At 40.3% G+C, this 21,694-nt stretch overlaps 1 protein-coding gene across 5 annotated transcripts in view; it reads left to right on the top strand.

Moving 5' to 3' along the window:
• mast4 (microtubule associated serine/threonine kinase family member 4) overlaps positions 1-21,694 on the top strand; it is a 191,759-nt gene that overhangs the window by 52,898 nt on the left and 117,167 nt on the right. For all 5 annotated transcript variants that reach the window (XM_034192490.1, XM_034192492.1, XM_034192494.1 and 2 more), the window contains exons 3-4: positions 3,041-3,200; positions 8,524-8,657. In XM_034192490.1, the coding sequence (XP_034048381.1) occupies positions 3,041-3,200; positions 8,524-8,657 (294 nt within the window). The remainder of the gene's footprint in view (positions 1-3,040; positions 3,201-8,523; positions 8,658-21,694) is intronic.

Genomic DNA, 21,694 nt, shown 5'->3' with positions numbered 1-21,694 from the left:
CTTTTTCGATTTCTGAATTCTTTATCAGATAGTTTTCACAGAACATTGGTTATCTCTGCTATGCACACAATTTGTCGTTTTTTGACACTTGATTTCCGACTGATATCTGGAAGACAGGCATAAAACCATCCAATTTTGGTGGTGGAGGTAAATCCATAACAGAAAAATGAGAGGGATTAAGGCACTTTTGATTGAGAGATAATACCAAATTGGTCAGCTCTGCCTCCACTGCGACTGCGTCATTTGGGACCACAGCAGCTTGTCTGAGATCAACTCTTCACCAAAGGCAATAATGGGATTATTAACAATCAGATGACAAGGTAAAACCTCTTAAATTATTCTAAAGTCAAATTTAAGCAGAAACGAGGCTGTTTTAAGCAGAAACAAGGCGATAATTGGTGAGGCATTGAAATGACGGCGACGCAGTGAACGCGGCAGGAGCAGCTTGTCATGGCTACGGTGCTCTAATCGCTTCCTCTGTCTTTTAGTATAAAATAATGCTGAATTTATGTGGAAATGATTGTTGAACAAAAGCTTCAGATATGTCTCTGAGATAATGATGACTGGAGGAGCGCAGTTTTAAGCAGAAACGAGGTGATAATCTGTAAATCGCTGCTAATGATGCATGCACAGTGAAGGTAGGGCGGACCAATTTTTAGGGAGGACTGTTTGGTCTGAAACACCGGATCAATCTTTGTCAGGTGATAGTGTCAGTCTGCACCTCACTTTCATATGTGAGTGATTTAATTAAGATATAATGTAAAATATACATTAAATTGGGTTTTCAATGTTAAATTTAAATGGTCACAAAATCTGTAATCCAGATCAGATCTGGATCAAACTTTCAGTTGATAAAGGATGCCATCCTACATAACGCTCTCAAATATGAAAGAAATTTGATCTTTTTTGACAGTTATGAATTTTGGAAAATTTGTTCAATGTTAAAGATAGGGATTTTTCCTGACTTTGACCTATGACCTTGAAAATTGAATTACGTCATGTTTCAGGATATGAATATACAATAAAAATTTCATAAAATTGTGGGCTCCAGGCTGTTTACTAACAAACAAACGGGTGAAAACCTCCCAATTTCGTTGGCGGAGGTTAATATCCAGTTAAAGAATTTAACCACTTTATATGAAAAACTGTTATTATCCAATTTGGACAACATAATAGAGTAGCTTTTCCTCTTGTCCCGGTCAGTTGGGCAAGTATTAATATCGAACCCTGTACATGTTCTTTTTGACAGGCAGGCAGAACTCTGCACAACACAAACGCAGCTCCGTCACAATTAGAATAAACGCAGGTGATTTTATCACGTCCTTGGCGGACGTAAGTAATGCCCTCACACTAGCACAGGCTGTTCTGTTTTTGCTTCATCATTTTCATATTAGGGCAAGTACAAACTGTATCACATGCATCACGTGTATTTTGGGGCAATAAGAATGCTTGAAGCAAACACAGAATTAGCGCAACATCACACACATGATGTTGCTAACATCTAGTATGTTTGTATCTTAAGTTTCCAGTTTGAGTCGTAGCTGGTTTTCTGCAGCGCTGGAACCACGAATCATCCCATAGAAAGGTAGAGAGTGTTTACTTCCAGAAATTCTGAGCCATGTATTTCTTTGTATGCCCAGGGAGGACTGCTTCCTCACCCACTGCCCATTGTTCTGTTTTCTGAGATTCATTCAAAGCCATTATCTTCTCACAATAGACTGGTAGAGATTGCTGTGTTTTCGTAATAGACTCATAGGCTGTTGGTAATTGCACATTTGCTTTTATCGTCCGTTTCTTAGTGTATGTGTTGTAACATATTTGTAATAATAGGTTAATATTTTCATGAAAAAAAGTTTTAAATTCTATTATGGAGAGTAGACTACATGGCTTTGTGATTAAAATGTTGTGTAATCAAAATATAAAATATTTATAACCCTAAAGGTCATAGGTCTGGAAGTGTCTTTGACCATGAAGCTGATCCTCAAACTGCATTTTTTTTTTTTTTTTTTTTTTTTTGTCAAGCCGTGAAATATTACTTGCATGTGGGAATTCACATTGTAGACCACTTTCAAAGTTTAGTCCCACTCTGGTGATTGTCAGCCTGTTGTTCTAATTCTTTAAACTGTACACATTGTATTTTACAAAACAGTCCTTTGAAGGTCTTTTTTTCAGCGTGTTTGAATTTTGTCAGTTTGGCGTTTTATGCACCCATTGTCTGGCAAATAGATTGGTAACTATTGTACTTTACACCTCCACAAACTTTGCTTTTTAGACTATTTTCTACCACATCTTATTGGAGTTGAAAACAAATGAATATGAGGTTGAAGTACAGACATTTAGCTTTAATTTAATAAAGGTATTTACATACTAATCTGATGAACAGCGTACAGATTGTAGCACCCTGTGTGTGGTCCCCCATTTTTAAGGAACCAACGAGAATCAAAAGATTCAGTAAACTGATAAAAGATCAGAAGTTGATTCCAAATTTTTTCATTTTTATTTTGAATCTGCTACTCTTCAGTTTCACAAAGAATTCCACAGAACTGCCACGGAACAGTGCTATAATTAAGATGAAAAACCGTCAAAAGATAAGAGAAACATTATGTGGGAGAATAAGGTGTTTGGTACATTCCTAAGAAAAAATGTGCTCATGATCTCAGCATCAATAAAAGTCCAGGAACATTTCATATGAAGTGTGGGAGAGTTCTTGTCTGGTGAAGAAGAACACCTCAAGATCAAAAACACCCTCCAGTGTTGTTTGGTTTTTCATTATTAACCTAATTTTGATGTAAACAACCCCAAATTAAAGTGGAAGGTCAGCACTTTGAGCTTATTATTAATAATTTGATTTCAACTCCAACATGCCGTGAAACAGCAAAAATATCAACAAGTTTGCTAATGTCTAATTATTAATAGATATCGACTAGATAGATATTTATAGATATGACAGATGCTTATTTATAGATATGTTTGTGTTGGTAATACTGAGTTCATTTTATTTAATTTTCTAACATGATCTTTTGTCTTTTTTTCCTTGTAGTTTGACAACATCCTGTACCCTCCATCCAGATCCCTCAGGAAGTTTAGTAACCCAGAGTTGAGCCTGAACTTTGGATTCAGCCCTGCTTTCAAACTGAAACGGCAACTCAGTGAGGATGTTAAACATCTCCGAAGGAGGAGCCTGGGGGGTGGCCTCACTGGTAAGAATTCTATTACAGCTTCCCATTTTTGGACAGTATGATGGCACAATGGCAAAACGACAGCAGTGTAACGTTTACCTCTGTTTGGACAGAAAAGTGGATGTCTGGTTCATATGATTTAATAGCATTTCTCCTCCTCAAGTGTTACGTATGTACTACTCCTTTATTGTGACTGTGTTCTTGTTCAGAATGTACATCAGGCTGAGACAGAAAATCTTTAATTTACACCTCAGAGAAGATAAACGGGCCATAAAACAGAATATCTGCTCACCTTCATTCATCTGCATTTCTGAGCATTAGCTTTTAAAAATTGTCCATACAAAAACATAAAAGAGAAACTATTATCATGAAGCAAGAATTTGTCTTATTTGGAAGTCAGAAAAGTATGCATTCTTTTGCTGGTTTTAGTTTTATTCCCTTTATATTTTAGCCTTATGCTGTAGCATCATTAGCTGAGATCACAGCTGGTGCAGTAGCTGTGGGAACTCGATTTCAATTTATTTAATTTTATATAACACCAAATCACAACGTAGCTGCCTCAAGGTGCTTCACACAAGTAAGGTCTAACTTTACCAACCCCTAGAACTCACTGTACCTTACTTTCCCTTGAATAATTTCGACACATCATAGGTATAAATAAGCAGTAATTATGTTTCCATATTAGGGCTGCAACAAACGATTATTTGGATCAATGATGAGTCTGATGGGGTTTTGACATGATTAATCGATTAATTGGATTAGCAGAGAATTTTTTAAAAATGTGCCAGGGAAACAATTTTTCTCTCCTTCCATCACTTTATTTAACAGAACATTATTTGAAAACTTAAAATACTTGAAATACAAATTGTCAAATGTCCCTTGGCTGTTGAAATATAAAATAATAAAAAATAAAACAGTTTATAATGAAGAACAAAAATAATTATTTCAAATGGCATTGCTTTATCAAAGTGCTATTGCCATAAAACAGCATTGAAACATATAAATGTTATAAAATATATGGTGAAAAAGGTATTTTTGTTGCTGCAAATGAGAAATTAGCATAACCAGTTAACCATAAAACCTAAATCAAAAACTGTAGCCTGACTCATTATGTGCAACATTCTCTGTATAACTTGTAAACTATGTGGTCATTTCACAATGACACTTGTGACTCATGTCTTTCTCTAAAATTATGTTGTAGCATTATTAGTTATTACTATTATTATTGTTGCTATTATTATTCATATATATAAATAAAATTTAAAAATATTAGAATTTGTAATACATTTGACTTTTACAACAACAAACGCTGAGCCATTATACAGAAAACAAATGCACAAACATACTGAAATGCCAGCAGCTTAATGCTAACTTTAACATTGAAAACGCCATAGACATGCTAACGCATTAGCATTGGCGTTAGCATAAAATACATCTATCGACTGTTTCAGAAGACCATAACAGGTCAGTTTAACATAAAAAGGTAAATATTCCTCACAGACATATGCTCTTTAGGGTTTTAGTGGGGAAAAAAATTAAGATAAAGCGAAATAAAACAAATGAAACCAACGAAGCAGTAGCTCGAAGCACTCCTTCAGTTGGTTCAAGATTAAAAGCAAAGCTCGGTTGACGATATGAAAGAAACGAAAGATTTGCGGGAAAACAGTTATTTAGCAACTAATCGATGACTAAATTAGTTGGCAACTATTTTAATAATCGATTTTAATTGATTAACTTGATTAGTTGTTTCAGCTCTATTCCATAACAACCTAAGATGTAAGAATAAAAATATCCTGAGATACACAATATTTTCTCATAAAAAAAACAACACTGTTAAAGCCATGTGTTATTTCTTTAAAATGTGGGTTTCTAGAACCTTCATTGGGCCTTTTATCCAGTCTTCCTGTTGAAATGGCTAAATTAACATTTACTGTATGTTTGGAGGTGTCATTCTAAGCTCATGAAAACATATCATTTCATTTTTGCAGGTAAAACAAATGGTTATGGATGTTATATTACAGTTCTGCTAATAAACACCTGTAAATCCTGCACACTACAGCTTCAGAATTGGTCAGATATCTATGGATTAACTTTTTCCAGTTGATTCACAAACTACGTTCTTCTTTCGGCTGCTGCTGTTTGCATGTTTCCGCAACAGTTCAAGTTTCCGTATATTGATTTGGCACAAATTGTTCGACTTGATGCCCTTCCTGATGCAACTTCAGATTACCATAAAGGAAGAAGTGAATATGAATGTTTTGTTGATGGTGACAGGAAACTGGAGCTCCCAAAGGAAATCCACATAGACACAGAGAGAACATGCAAACGCCACACTGAAAGTAAATGAGAGTTGGTGAGTGTTAAGTCAGAAGCTTGCTGTTATTTGTTTGGAGTGTAATAAAATGTAACAGGAAAAAAAATCCCTCAAAACTATTAAAGCTCATTTTTCTCTACGTATTTAAACAAACCAACAAAACCTAATAAATTCATTACTGAGAGAGAGGGAGAGGAATGGGATGGGAGAGAAACTTTTATTAAAATACAGGACACTTATTATTGTTTTCGTAAATATTACAAAATATTGTTTTTCAGCTACATTAACCCATTTTGCCCCACTGGCAGCAATTGTTGCCGAAGTGTATCACTGTCTATTGTACTTGCAATAAAAAAATCTTAAAGGTAATAATGTAACTTTTTCCACTTATAAAAAAAAATACAAATCTGGGCATAAACGGGTTAAGCATCTCAAGTTTCTTGACACTTTCCTCCTATATTTTGCACAGGTTCCTGTCAGATTCTTAGTATACGAGGTCTATTAGAAAAGTATCCGACCTTATTATTTTTTTCAGAAACTGTTAGACTGGCAGCTGGAAACCATTAGAAAAATTAATCTGGCTTTCGGTGAAAATGTTACGGGCTTGGTAGAGAATAAGGAGTGTTACTGTCGCTTTAAGGACGGCCCCCAGCGGCTGTGGGGTGCGCTGCGCTCCGAAGCCGCCATCGACAGGATGAACGATCATTTCATTTCTAAACGGATGGCTGTCTGGATCCGTGACCATCGTGTGCCATTTCTCTGGTTATCACAAGAGCTGGGCATCAACCATTTTCCGGCAGATTTCACTTTTAACAAGAGATTTTGTCATGGAAAGCCGAGCGGAGGCTTCGCACGTCACGATGGATTCGCTACTGGAGCGAGACAAAACCACCTCCGTTTTGGTCTCACAGGACGGCTTTGAGATGGCGTTCAGACAGCTGTCAGTGGTTTTTCCATCGAGTGATTATCCGAGAAATTGTGGATGTGCCTGGACATGCCAGAACATGTCCTGTGAGGCTTCATCACGGCGTTGCTTTGCGCCATGCGGCACCGCCGCGACACGCGGAATTCCTCCGCACGTCTGTCTCAATGTGCTGAAAAAGTGCTGATGTCCACGTCTTTTCACAATTCCTGTGCTAGTCAGACGACAAACACAGCGTCCAGTTTGGAAATGAACGGCACATTCCACTGTTACAGGGGTTTTTGTCATGGAAAGAGGAGCGGAGGCTTCGTGCGTCACGGCGGTGCCGCATGGCGCACAGTCTGCCACTCTCTAACAGTTTCTGAAAAAATTCTGATGGGGAAAAAAAGCCCAAATCATTCTGCCATTTCCTGGCAATGAAACGACGACGAGGGGGTGGACCACTCATCACTCAAAGCCTGCTCACAGGCGAATGACACATCCGACAGGCGTGAAAAAACTCACGCATGCGCACGAAGGTTCAAGCTTGTCTGACGCAATCACACATGATTCAAATCCATATGGTTTTTGAAAAAAAAAAAAAAAAGGTTGGATACTTTTCTAATAGACCTCGTATCCCTGCTCAGAAATGTTGAGTAATACCTCAGTAGATATTTCCTTTTATGATGTCATATAATGGGTTCTAGTGTGTTATTGTGTTGTGTCTGTAAGGAAGGAGGAAACACAACTTTCCCCTCCTCATCCAGTTTAATTTCTATTCAGTTCTTTTGATTGTACTCAATAAGTACATAGTTATGCTGAGAATATGTGCATAAAGTGCACATTTTTTATGTGTGAACTGTATTTATGTCATAGACTGTAATCTGTTTGAAGATACTGTAAGTCAGTACAGGGCTCAGAGTGTGGGAGACACTGATTTGACAGACTGTATGGAGATGAACAAAGATAACAAATACCAGCTAAGCTTTTCGAATAACACCTTTATATGGCGTTTCAGCCATTTTCGACATCAGCACAATATCTGAGTAAAGTGTTACTGCTCATTCATAGTGCACATAGTGCACGCACATTTGAGGACATGAGCTCTTGCATGTCCCTTACTTGTGGTCCGGGGACAATTTCCTGGCATGGAGGACGTGGTGTTCACTGTAGCAACCGTGCATGAAATTGTTCTACCTTTTTATTTATTTTTAGAAGTTGGGCACTATATACTAAAAAAACCTTGTTTCTCATTTATACAACCTTTAAGTTTAATATAACTTTTGATCAAATTACCTCCTTTCCCCCTGCTTTCTTATCTCTGGTTATATCCCTGTTTTTCAGGAGTTGGTTACACCATCAATATTTAGTTATTTTTCATTGCATGCAACATTGAATATCATTTAGTATTTGACGTGGCATGTTTGAGATTTTTTGTTTATCAGTAGTGACAGGGAATTTAGCAATCTGCCCTTAGCAGTTCTTTTTTAAAAGCTTTGCGTATCTGATCACAGCTGCTTGCTTTCAGGAAAATAAACTGATTTTGAGTGTTTCCTTAAACAGAAAGAGGAAATGTACACACGTACATAAAAGATGGCTCCTGTGGGCCTTTTTTTTTTTTTATTCACAGTGTTGGTACATTAAGATCTCATCAGTCAGATGATGTTTCTGCTTATCTTACATTTACATCTTTTCCTTCCTGATGACATTACATGGAACATGAAATTAGGAGGATAAGACGAGCACTTAGTGCCCTCTAGTGTCAGCCGATGGAACTGTTCAAAAACGCCTTGCAGTGGACTGGATTTTCCCCCCACCGTTTGGAAAGAATATTCGTGCACAGTATTCTTTTTACTCATAAATCTGATGTCATGCATTTCAATAGTGCAAACATCTAAAATGATCAAATGTTACTGGTATGTACTTTGGCCTGCACTCTCTCTCCTTTACTCCTTTCTCATTTAAACTGGGATGAAACTGTAGGATTTTGTTACAGAGTACTTCTGATACATAGCAATGTAGCAAAGTATGGGGACAATTGTGTCCACATTTGTAGATACTGTATTACGTATTAACACAGCTTCATTCTGACAGCAGGTGTGACTGTATTAAATGTTATTGTTCTGCAGGAAAATACCTTTTGCTGCCCACCAACCCCCAGCAGGCAGTAACAACATGGCAGCTGTCATCTGAGATCCATAATCTGCTCCGTATGTGCTACCAGAACCTCGGAAAGTCTGACCCCTCCCTCACATCCAGCCTGGTGAGTATGGGTTAAATAGTGACGACCCCCCCCCCCCCCCCCCCCCCACTGCAGTATCCTGACTGGGCAGAATTTCCATGACCTCATCCTTTGAATGCACGCATCATTTCCTGAAGTGATGACCTCTTCATAAAATAAATGTTACATTTGAGCACTATGCTTGTACACTACAATATAATGTTCACTTATTAAAATGCTTTTCCTGAATGTTGTCCTAAAACAGATTTTGTGTGGAGTGTGTGGAATAGCAGCTCAGTGATGCCAAAGAGGAAAGTCTCAAGAAACTTTGTGTTTCAGTTTCCGGGTGTGCCATTTAACCTAAAGTAATTCTCTGCAGCTGTTTTGCGCCACACTCAAGTGTGATTTAATATTCACATCTTCCCAAAACATTGACTCAGGGGAAAATCCAACCAGTGTTCATCTCAAATGGAATAAAGCTACATTTGTGGAAAACGTGTCATGTAGTTCCACCCAGAAATGTTAATTGATCGAATGCCAGATGCACTGCCACATTCTAGATCATCTGTAAGGGCTTCACCATGCAAGCCATGAGGTCCGTTAGAGGGGTGTTACAGTAGGAGGTGAGAGATAACCACGGTCTGTAACAGGAGCTGGTTGGCATATTGAATTAGGTACAGCCTGATTTCTTAGTTAAATAGTGCAAAGCAACACGAGTGGGAGACAGAGTCAGCATGATCCAAAAAGGAATGTTGGATGCAATCCGAGATCCATGGCAAGACTGTGAGGTTATCTGGCCAGAATGATGGAGATGGACGTCATCTGTATTTATACAACCAAATCACTCAATTCTGAGGAAAAAATTATGGAATCATGAAAAACAAAAGAACGCTCCAACACATCACTAGTATTTTGTTGCACCACCTCTGGCTTTTCTAACAGCTTGCAGTCTCTGAGGCATGGACTTAATGAGTGACAAACAGTACTCATCAATCTGGCTCCAACGTTCTCCGATTGCTGTTGCCAGATCAGCTTTGCAGGTTGGAGCCTTGTCATGGACCATTTTCTTCAACTTCCACCAAAGATTTTCAATTGGATTAAGATCCGGACTATTTGCAGGCTATGACATTGACCCTATGTGTCTTTTTGCAAGGAATGTTTTCACAGTTTTTGCTCTATGGCAAGATGAATTATCATCTTGAAAAATGATTTCTTCATCCCCAAACATCCTTTCAATTGATGGGATAAGAAAAGTGTCCAAAATATCAACGTAAACTTGTGCATTTATTGATGATGTAATGACAGCCATCTCCCCAGTGCCTTTACCTGACATGCAGCCCCATATCATCAATGACTGTGGAAATTTACATGTTCTCTTCAGGCAGTCATCTTTATAAATCTCATTGGAACGGCACCAAACAAAAGTTCCAGCATCATCACCTTGCCCAATGCAGATTCGAGATTCATCACTGAATATGACTTTCATCCTGTCATCCACAGTCCGCGATTGCTTTTCCTTAGCCCATTGTAACCTTGTTTTTTTTTCTGTTTAGGTGTTAATGATGGCTTTCGTTTAGCTTTTCTGTATGTAAATCCCATTTCCTTTAGGTGGTTTCTTACAGTTCGGTCACAGACGTTGACTCCAGTTTCCTCCCATTCGTTCCTCATTTGTTTTGTTGTGCATTTTCAATTTTTGAGACATATTGCTTTACGTTTTCTGTCTTGACGCTTTGATGTCTTCCTTGGTCTACCAGTATGTTTGCCTTTAACAACCTTCCCATGTTGTTTGTATTTGGTCCAGAGTTTAGATACAGCTGACTGTGAACAACCAACATCTTTTGCAACATTGCGTGATGATTTACCCTCTTTGAAAATAATAAGCATTAACTTACTTTGAAATAAATGAAATGCAGAACTGCAGCCTAATAATTTTTCAAAAATAAAAATCAGCAGCTTGTATTTTTATTCTGACAAGATTTGTTTCCTCTTTTTTTCTCCTCCTCAGTCACGTTTTGTGCTTGAACATTAAACAACTACATTAAGTCATGTAAAATAAATATCTTTGGAAAATAACAGCCTGTTAAAGTTCAGAGTTCTCAGCTGCTTTATGTGATTTCTGCTTCTGAACATCACTGCAGAGTTTCTCCACATCAGGTTTTTTTAAAACACGTGTGTGTGATTTTTATTCTCTTAATTAATATATTTTGATTTTAAGGAATTTTGACCATTTATTTCATCTCATAAATTCAGTATAACTGTCACTGACACGCGGTGTGAACACGACTACCGTCAGAACAGTCCAGGGAGAAATAAAGGCAGCGCCACAATTTTGAGTTCCTTTACTCTGTGCTCAGCACCCCAAGTTTTGAAAGAGCCCTTCATATCTACATGAGAGCAGCACGCCCTCATGGAGTCCACCATGTCACCCTGCAATGTTCATACAGTCATACTGTAACTTACTCTGCATTTCACATTTTACAGTGCAGGTAGAAAATTAAAGAAAAAAAAAAAAGGAAGGAATCAACTGGTTTAGCTAGTGCACACCAGCTAGTTTTAGAACCTGCATTTTTGTTAAGTGTTGCTTATAATATGAGAATGCACGGGAGTATAAATCTGAAAATGTGCAGGGAAACAAAATTATAAAAGGCATAATGCTGTCTGTAACTTCACCACTAGATGACACTAAATCCTACACACTGTAGCTTTAAGACCTACATTTTTATTGATATTTTTGGGGTAAATAGATTAGACAAAGCACATCAGTACATTGACTAGTACTGATATAAAATGTCTTGAATGATGCCATGAATTCAGAGATGACCTTCAGCTTGGCTTAACCTGATATGTTCTTTTGGATGATGGTAATTCTCACATGCTATATCATGTTCTCCTTGGCTCAGGACTGAAATGCAATAAAAAGCAAAGGGTAATCTAATGCTGTTAAGTTATGAGTTGCTCCTGGCACATGTTGCAGTCTGGCTAAAGTAAAGGTTAATGTAATATAAAGCATATGAAGGATGTGTTTGTGTGTGTGTGTGCGTCTTTTCAGCACAACATGCTAGTTGAGTTTTGGTAGCAAGACACTTGGAGCAGTCGTAATATGAGTGAGTTGACCCTGTAAACTGCAGCGTAACCTGAGAGTGTTGATGTCTAAGATGGTTCGTGACGTCATGATAACCACATTCACACCAGTAACATAATTTTAGGTTTGTGGTAGCTGATCTTGACAACTTGGATTACACAACCTCAACAACTTCATTTATAAATGGAGGCACCTCAGATGGTGTAGTAATAATAAAAAACAACAATTCCTACACTCGGAAAAAGGGACATATGTGTTTGTTAAATCCACAAATTAGTCACTATAAAGGTTTGTAAAATACAGACCACCAATAAATGTGTGAAAATAAATAGCTTGAAAGTCTCTTTAGTTTTACCAAAGTTTTGGATTTGTCTGTTGTCATAACAGTTGATTAAGTCTTGTAGTCATCATATACACTCAACAAAAATATAAACGCAACACTTTTGGTTTTGCTCCCATTTTGTATGAGATGAACTCAAAGATCTAAAACTTTTTCCACATACACAATATCACCATTTCCCTCAAATATTGTTCACAAACCAGTCTAAATCTGTGATAGTGAGCACTTCTCCTTTGCTGAGATAATCCATCCCACCTCACAGGTGTGCCATATCAAGATGCTGATTAGACACCATGATTAGTGCACAGGTGTGCCTTAGACTGCCCACAATAAAAGGCCACTCTGAAAGGTGCAGTTTTATCACACAGCACAATGCCACAGATGTTGCAAGATTTGAGGGAGTGTGCAATTGGCATGCTGACAGCAGGAATGTCAACCAGAGCTGTTGCTCGTGTATTGAATGTTCATTTCTCTACCATAAGCCGTCTCCAAAGGCGTTTCAGAGAATTTGGCAGTTCATCCAACCAGCCTCACAACCGCAGACCACGTGTAACCACACCAGCCCAGGACCTCCACATCCAGCATGTTCACCTCCAAGATCGTCTGAGACCAGCCACTCGGACAGCTGCTGAAACAATCGGTTTGCATAACCAAAGAATTACTGCACAAACTGTCAGAAACCGTCTCATCTGCATGCTCGTCGTCCTCATCGGGGTCTCGACCTGACTCCAGTTCGTCGTCGTAACCGACTTGAGTGGGCAAATGCTCACATTCGCTGACATTTGGCACGTTGGAGAGGTGTTCTCTTCACGGATGAATCCTGGTTCACACTGTCCAGGGCAGATGGCAGACAGCGTGTGTGGCGTCGTGTGGGTGAGCGGTTTTCTGATGTCAATGTTGTGGATCGAGTGGCCCATGGTGGTGGTGGGGTTATGGTATGGGCAGGCTTCTGTTATGGACGAAGAACACAGGTGCATTTTATTGATGGCATTTTGAATGCACAGAGATACCGTGACGAGATCCTGAGGCCCATTGTTGTGCCATACATCCAAGAACATCACCTCATGTTGCAGCAGGATAATGCACGGCCCCATGTTGCAAGGATCTGTACACAATTCTTGGAAGCTGAAAATGTCCCAGTTCTTGCATGGCCGGCATACTCACCGGATATGTCACCCACACCTGTGCACTAATCATGGTGTCTAATCAGCATCTTGATATGGCACACCTGTGAGGTGGGATGGATTATCTCGGCAAAGGAGAAGTGCTCACTATCACAGATTTAGACTGGTTTGTGAACAATATTTGAGGGAAATGGTGATATTGTGTATTTGGAAAAAGTTTTAGATCTTTGAGTTCATCTCATACAAAATGGGAGCAAAACCAAAAGTGTTGCGTTTATATTTTTGTTGAGTGTAGTTTGCATCTGCAATAATATCAGTTATCAAGTTGTTCACCAATGAATATGGCTTTATACACCCTTTCTGGGACAGATCTTTGGGATGAAAACCATACACTCTGAGGCCAAAGGTCAAAGGGTTTCTGGTTTTCTTCAGGGTGTATAAAGCCATATTCATTGGTAAAACAACTTGATAACGATTTTATCATATACCTATAAATGATAAATGTTGTATGGTTTTCTGAAGGGTGTAAAAAGCCATATTCATTGGTAAAACAACTTGATAACAATTTTATCATATACCTATAAATGTATGGTTTTCTGAAGGGTGTATAAAGCCATATTCATTGGTAAAACAACTTGATAACAATTTTATCATATACGTATAAATGATAAATGTATGGTTTTCTGAAGGGTGTAAAAAGCCATATTCATTGGTAAAACAACTTGATAACAATTTTATCATATACCTATGAATGATAAATGTGTGGTTTTCTGAAGGGTGTAAAAAGCCATATTCATTGGTGAACAACTTGATAACGAGTTTATCATATACAGTGGTCCCACGTTTATCGCGGGAGTTATGTTCTAAAAATAACCCGCAATAGGTGAAATCCGCAAAGTAGTCAGCGTTATTTTTACAATTATTATAGATGTTTTAAAGCTGTAAAACCCCTCACTACACACTTTATACACTTTTCTCAAACAGGCATTAACATTTTCTCCGTTTTCTCTCCTGTATAAACACTCAAAGTTCAAACCATAGGGAAAAAAAACGTTTTCCTATAAATAATTATGATGGCTAATAGAACTAACGAATTTAATTTTAACGATCAGCCTACGAGGTTGGACACGTAAGAAATTATTAATAATGACTCAAGTATTTCACAGTTCCTCTGACCACGTCTCTTCGTTGTGGCGCCGCTCCGCTGTCCGGATTGGCTGATTACTTGGGTGGTATGAAAAATATTACCCGTCTGCGAAAAGGGTGTATTGCTATTTATTCTTAAGTATTTTATCCAATCATATTGGTATATCATTTATAGGTATATGATAAGGTCACATACCCAGCAGACCCCCTTTGAGATGGTTGGGATTCACTGCCCTTGTCTGAGACACCTTTCTGGGACAGATTTTTGGGATGAAGTGTCTCCTTCTGTACATGGATAGATAAATTATGATGGGAACAACTCAAATCTGTTTTTTTTCATACGATACATTTAAATGGAGATTATATATATAAAGTTTTGGGGAGGGGTGGTGTCCACCGATTATCAGCCTGTTGTCAACCTATTATTGGTGCCGATAATCGGTCAACTCCTATTTGCTGTGATAGCATGTGCCAGTCTTTCTCCTCTTCTCCTCTGTGTTGTTTGTCCCCATTTTTGAAGACTTTCTCTCCTTTGTAGATCATTACTCACCAGCTGGCTCTGTCCCTTGCCTGTTCTTGCCTGGTCTTAGAGTCAATGGAGCTGTTCTTGAGGAAGTCCTCAGTGTTTCTTTTGCCTTCCTCTGGCCTGTTTTCCTTTGTTCTTCTGGGAGCAGAAGATCTGTTTGGGAAGTCAGCTGTGATCCATCCTAATGATGTGATCCACCCAAAGAGGCTGGTTGTTGATGATGACACACTAAATTCTCTGGAGCTTCTCTTCAGCTGGATCACTGATATCAGCATGGTAGTCTTCCCACCTGATGTGCAGGATACTCCTCATGCAAAGTTTGTGGAATCGAGGGTCTTCAGGTCTTCTCAGATCCATACAACAGGGTTGTCATGAAAACCTTTGAAGCTTTGTAGACGAAGATTTTCTTTTTGTGTCGTTGAAAAACCGGCTGAAGGCAATTCCTGCACACTTGACTCGCTGTTGGATTTCATCATCAGTGTCACTGTTTGATGACACTTTGCTGTCCAGGTATGGAAAGTGGGTTTGATTTTCCAGGATCTGTCTGAGCAGTTTCACATCAGGAAGCTTTGGATTGACCATGTTGGGTGCAGCCTGATACAGTGCCAAGCTTGGTGTACGCTTTGTGGAAGGTTTCAAGGATTTTCTGAAGACCTTCTGTAAAGAATGACACGCTGGTGTCGTCTGCATACTGGAATTCCTGGAGCAAATTGATGGTGATTCTCTTCTTGGCTCTGTCACCGCAGGCTGTAGAGCTTTCCATCCGTTCTGTACACAATGTCAGTTAATGGTGGCACCTTGTCCTGATGAAGAGTTTAGGTGCAATGACACAGCCCTGCTTTACTCCTGATTGAACATTGAAGGCTTCAGTTTTTGTGCCATTTACCAGAACTGGTGCAAACATGTCATTGTGGAGAATCCTCAGGGTCTTGATCAGAGAAAAATCACTCCATCATCAATCAATCACTGTATAAATACTCAAGTTACTCTGTCTGGTATAGGTTTGCAAGGTTACGAGGTAGGTAAAAAAAAAAAGTTTCCCATCAATGAAACAATGTATGTGGATTCTCTTATTGTATATTTATGTATTTTTCTACCTTAAAAAATACAACATCCCAAAGCTAGTGTGATATAGTTGGTGGGTGAGGAGATTTCCATAGAAGAACCATACGACATCTGGTTAGTAATGAGGTAAATCAGACCACCTTCAACTGCACAGAATTTAGATGCATGGTCTCATCTGGAGCACCAATGACGGATATCAGTGGGCAAGGGTGTAAAAGAATCCCCAACATACCAGATGATGATGGTGATATAACTTAACCAAAATGTGTAATTTTGAACAAGAGAAAAACGTATGGCTCAAATTACAATAAGGGTTAGAGCATCTATCACATTTATCTTCTGTCCCTGGAAAAATCTGGGATGACCTTGATTTTGAGTAATGGTCCCTGAATGTTACCTTGAAATGAAGTAGAGCAAGTTGAGCACAAGACAAGATGTAGCGTATCCCATTAATAACTTTCTCCCACCAGTTTTCACAGAATTACAATCCCAGCTCAACCTCCCAAGCACATTTTTGTTTTTAAGTTTGATTGATCACAAAGCTCTAACATACGTTTGTAAATCTTACAAATAGTTCCTCATCTGTTTGTTTTAAAAATGAGAAAATCATCACTTTACTGCTGAGGAGGTAGGGAGGGGGAACTGGGGAAACAGGTAAAGATGAAATTTTGAATTTGGAAATGCCTAAAAAGATTGTTTGGAGGCAACTCATGTCGTGATGAAAAGTTATTAAAATGATCAAAAAACCTTCAGAATGCAAATCAAGAAAACAGCCTATTTTGATGTGCCAGGTAAAGAAAGGAGAATCCAGGTGAGAGGGGGTTAAACAGGTGGTTGTTGTGTAATGGACCTAAGGGCGAAGCTGCTACAAATTTAAAATGTTTTAGCAATTGATACATCTTTATAGTATTAAGCACAACCGGGTTTTTCCATCTACACTGATACCGTGTCTTGGTTGGCAGTGATAAAAGCAGATATGGAGGACGAAGAAGAGCAAGGTGAAACTTCCATTTTGTACCATGGTAGATTGGGAGGGTCACCCCAAAATCTTATATCTTATTTTTTGAATATGAGATGCCCAATAACAGAATTGAAAATTAGCTAAAGCCTCGCCACCACAAAATATACATCTTTGGAGCAGTGACTTGTGGATCCTTGGGCACCCCCCCCCCCCCCAACCTCACCCAAACACACAAAATAAAATTATTTATAATTTTATCTGTGGAGTCAAGGAAGTGTTTTGGTAATTAATAAATAAATAAGGAGATTGATTGGAACAAATCAATCAATCAATCAGTTTTTTTATATAGCGCCAAATCACAACAGACAGTTGCCCCAAGGCGCTTTATATTGTAAGGCAAGGCCATACAATAATTATGTAAAACCCCAACGGTCAAAACGACCCCCTGTGAGCAAGCGCTTGGCTACAGTGGGAAGGAAAAACTCCCTTTTAACAGGAAGAAACCTCCAGCAGAACCAGGCTCAGGGAGGGGCAGTCTTCTGCTGGGACTGGTTGGGGCTGAGGGAGAGAACCAGGAAAAAGACATGCTGTGGAGGGGAGCAGAGATCGATCACTAATGATTAAATGCAGAGTGGTGCATACAGAGCAAAAAGAGAAAGAAACAGTGCATCATGGGAACCCCCCAGCAGTCTACGTCTATAGCAGCATAACTAAGGGATGGTTCAGGGTCACCTGATCCAGCCCTAACTATAAGCTTTAGCAAAAAGGAAAGTTTTAAGCCAAATAAATAAACAAATAAAGGAACTTTGTTAAAACATTCATTTTAACAACATTAAAGTTCCCAATAATTGAAAGGGGAATATTATTCCATCTCTGAAAGTCAGATCATTCACCCAGATAAGACATAGCTAAGGGCCCCTTCACACATAACACGAAAGATGCAGAAACCGGAAGAAAAACTGTGAACCAAACACGAAATGGGGAACCATGAACCATCCACCTGCTGTCGTTAGGGACGCACGATCGCACAGGTGTGCACGACACATCGGTGATGGTTTCATGCATGCTTATGAGCGTGCACAAAGCTGGAACAGCTGGAACGTGTTGCACCACATCGTACCACTGATGTGGAGAAAAATACAATAAACAGCTGTATAATTTGTCAAAATCACTGGGTTGATATCAATAATAGATGAAAGTGGACGCAATACAGAACCCTGCTGTTAAAGAAAAAAAAAATGCCACTCGCGGGATTCGAACCTGCAATTTACAAAAGCTCTGATTACCAAATGGGAACTTTACCACTGAGCTACAATCACTGTTTTATAACAGGAGTGTAAAATGCCTAAAATCAACAAGGAGATAAACATGTTTAAAAAAAGAGAGGAAAAAAGCACCGTAATAACTGGCAAAATGGCGTTTGTTACGGCGTATTTTTGGTGATATGTGACTGAAAGTGGCATATTTATGGTACTGTTGGCTTGTCATATTGTTGTAGTCCTGTGGCGCATGTGTTCTGCCCGACATTCAGATCGCCTGCTACGTGATCTGACAGTCCATTTCACATGCAGCAGTCTGCCGAGGTGCGCTGTGTGCGCCCGCTGCAGCCCAGCTGTGTGCGCTCAGATGTGGTGTGCATACACATGCACACCGCATGTGTTGCTTTTTGCAACGCCACACTCGTGGGAGCACTTAGACAATTTTCACATCCAGCTCAAAAGTGATCGTCTGCTCACTGTTTTCGTGCTTCTAAATGTCAAGTGAGCGGTGTTGGATGTTTGTGTGTGACACCTGGAATTTGGCCAACATCTGCCGCGAGAGGGATCGAATGGGCTCTCAAAGGGCACACTCTTTCAGCCGCTGGTGTGCGCGAATAGTTTTAGCGACAGGTGTATGAGGCGTTGGAGGCAGCGCCGATTTTTCACGAATGGCATGTAATTCCTCCTTCATGTGCTAGGCGGCTTCAGTCTTATGTATGAAGGAGCACTAAAGTTTTATTCTAACTGAAGACAACACTTGCATGATTAATGAAACATCTTGAAAACCAACAAGAATTCCAGTTGTAAACTTTGACATTAGTTTTATAACAGCCTTCAGGCATTAAGAGATAAAAAGAAAGCTTGAGTAATTTTATATATACGTACAAAAGAGAAAAAATAATTATGAAATCCAGCTAATGTGATTCATCCAGGCACAGTTAATGATTCATGAGCCTACAAGTGCTAAAGATAGCATGATTTATTTAGACAGTAAAGAGACATTCATGCTTAAAACAAAAAGATTGGAAGAAAAATCTCTCACGCTCAATGAGTTTAATATTTCAAATGATGCTGAGAAAGATCATATATTAGAACACTTAGAATGTTCTTTTATTGCTGTATTTCCTTTCATCATTCCTAATTTTTTGATGAATATCAAATCTTTGTATTAATAAAAGTAGCTTGAGTGTTTTGTCGACAACCAAAGGGGGTTGCAATAGAAAGTTTAAAAATCACTTGTTTAAGATAAATACTGAGGCAAAAGACTGTATAATTGTGTGTGCATGTGCGTGTACATGGAAAACTGTCTGAATTATCCTGCCTTCAGAACAAGCTTAGAAAAGATGAATTGGTTGACCTTGAGAGAGCATTGAAAGACTAACCCTTAAGCTGAATGGAAGGTCATAGGGTTTTTATTTTTATTGCTTGAAATGTTGGTGATTGTGAATCCGTTTATTTTCTCAGTGCTCGAAAGAGATTATCTTTACCGTAACATTATTGCACAAATGTCTTCAGCATTCTTGCAAGCCAAAAACAGAGGTGATGCCACTCAGCTGTGCAGGCAGAGTGACACTTGTCATAATGACGGCGGCATGACTTGATTCAAGCGCACACACTCTTGTTTCGCTCTACAATGAGTGGACGATGGCCAGCACACATACTGCGCTGCTGCTTCTCGTGTGTTGAACATGGGATTGTTGTTGATTCCAGCCAGATTGAGATTTAAATTTGGAGCCTGTCTCTGTGTCTTCTGTGTCTGATGAGATGAAATTGGCTGTTGTTGACCCTGACTGGGGATGTTGTCGGGCGGTGGAAGGAGTACTTCGAGGATCTCCTCAATCCCATCGTCACGTCTTCCGAAGAGGAAGCAGAGACTGGGGACTCGGAGGCGGACTCATCCATTACCCAGGTCGAAGTCACCGAGCTGGTTAGAAAGCTCCTCGGTGGCAGGGCTCCTGGGGTGGATGAAATCTGTCCTGAGTACCTTAAGTCTCTGGATGTTGTGTGGCTGTCTTGGCTGACACACCTCTGCAACATCGCGTGGTGATCGGGGACAGTGCCTCTGGATTGGCAGACCGGGGTGGTGGTCCCTCTGTTTAAGAAGGGGGACCGGAGGGTGTGTTCCAACTATAGGGGGATCACACTCCTCAGCCTCCCCGGTAAGGTCTATTCCAGAGTACTGGAGAGGAGACTTCGACCGATGGTCGAACCTCGGATTCAGGAGGAGCAGTGTGGTTTTCGTCCTGGTCGCGGCACACTAGACCAGCTCTACATGCTCCATCGGGTGCTCGAGGGTTCATGGGAGTTTGCCCAACCAGTCCACATGTGTTTTGTGGATCTGGAGAAGGCATTCGACCGTGTCCCTCGGCGCACCCTGTGGGGAGTGCTCCGGGAGTACGGGGTCCGGGGTCCTTTGCTAAGGGCTATCCGGTCCCTGTACAACCGCAGCAGGAGCTTGGTTCGCATTGCCGGTAGTAAGTCAAACCTGTTTCCAGTGCACGTTGGCCTCCGCCAGGGCTGCCCTTTGTCACCGGTTCTGTTCATTATTTTTATGGACAGAATTTCTAGGCGCAGCCGGTGTGTAGAGGGGGTTTGGTTTGGGAACCACAGAATCTCATCTCTGCTGGTTGCGGACGATGTGGTTCTGTTGGCTTCGTCAAATCAGGACCTTCAGTGTGCACTGGGGCGGTTTGCAGCCGAGTGTGAAGCGTCTGGGATGAGGATCAGCACCTCCAAATCCGAGGCCATGGTTCTCGACCGGAAAAAGGTGCTTTGCCCTCTTCAGGTCGGTGGAGTGTCCTTGCCTCAAGTGGAGGAGTTTAAGTATCTTGGGGTCTTGTTCACGAGTGAGGAACGGATGGAGCGTGAGATCGATAGACGGATCGGTGCGGCATCTGCAGTGATGCGGTCGCTGTATCGGACCGTCGTGGTGAAGAGAGAGCTGAGTAGGGGGGCAAAGCTCTCGATTTACCGATCGATCTGCGTTCCGATCCTCACCTATGGTTATGAGATTTGGCTCATGACCGAAAGAACGAGATCGCGAGTACAAGCGGCCGAGATGAGTTTCCTCCGCAGGGTGGCTGGGCGCTCCCTTAGAGATAGGATGAGGAGCTCGGAGGCGAGCCGCTGCTCCTCCATGTCGAAAGGAGTCAGTTGAGGTGGCTCGGGCATCTTTTCCGGATGCCCCCTGGACGCCTCGCTGGAGAGGTGTTCCGGGCACGTCCCACTGGGAGGAGGCCCTGGGGAAGACCCAGGACACGCTGGAGGGACTACATCTCTTGGCTGGCTTGGGAACGCCTTGGGGTTCCCCTGGAGGAGGTGTGTGTGTATCGGGAGGTCTGGGCGGCTTTGCTTGAGCTGCTGCCCCCGCGACCCAACTCCGGATAAAGCGGAAGAAAATGGATGGATGGATGGTTCATTAAGTTTGAAATGGGCAATTTTGGAATGTGCAGTAGTTGGATGAGGGTCAGGTTGCTCGACAAATGAAAAGTGACAGTAATGTTAAAGATTCATTTCAGGGCTTTCCAGGAAAATGTTATTTGGAATTTGAGCAGGACTCATTCACGTCCCCCCAGC

The sequence above is a fragment of the Thalassophryne amazonica genome, chromosome 17 (genome assembly GCF_902500255.1).
Source record: "Thalassophryne amazonica chromosome 17, fThaAma1.1, whole genome shotgun sequence".
Classification (NCBI taxonomy): Eukaryota; Metazoa; Chordata; class Actinopteri; order Batrachoidiformes; family Batrachoididae; genus Thalassophryne; species Thalassophryne amazonica.
The sequence above is the reverse complement of the archived record's forward strand: the minus strand, read 5'-3'. Positions and strand labels throughout refer to the sequence as shown.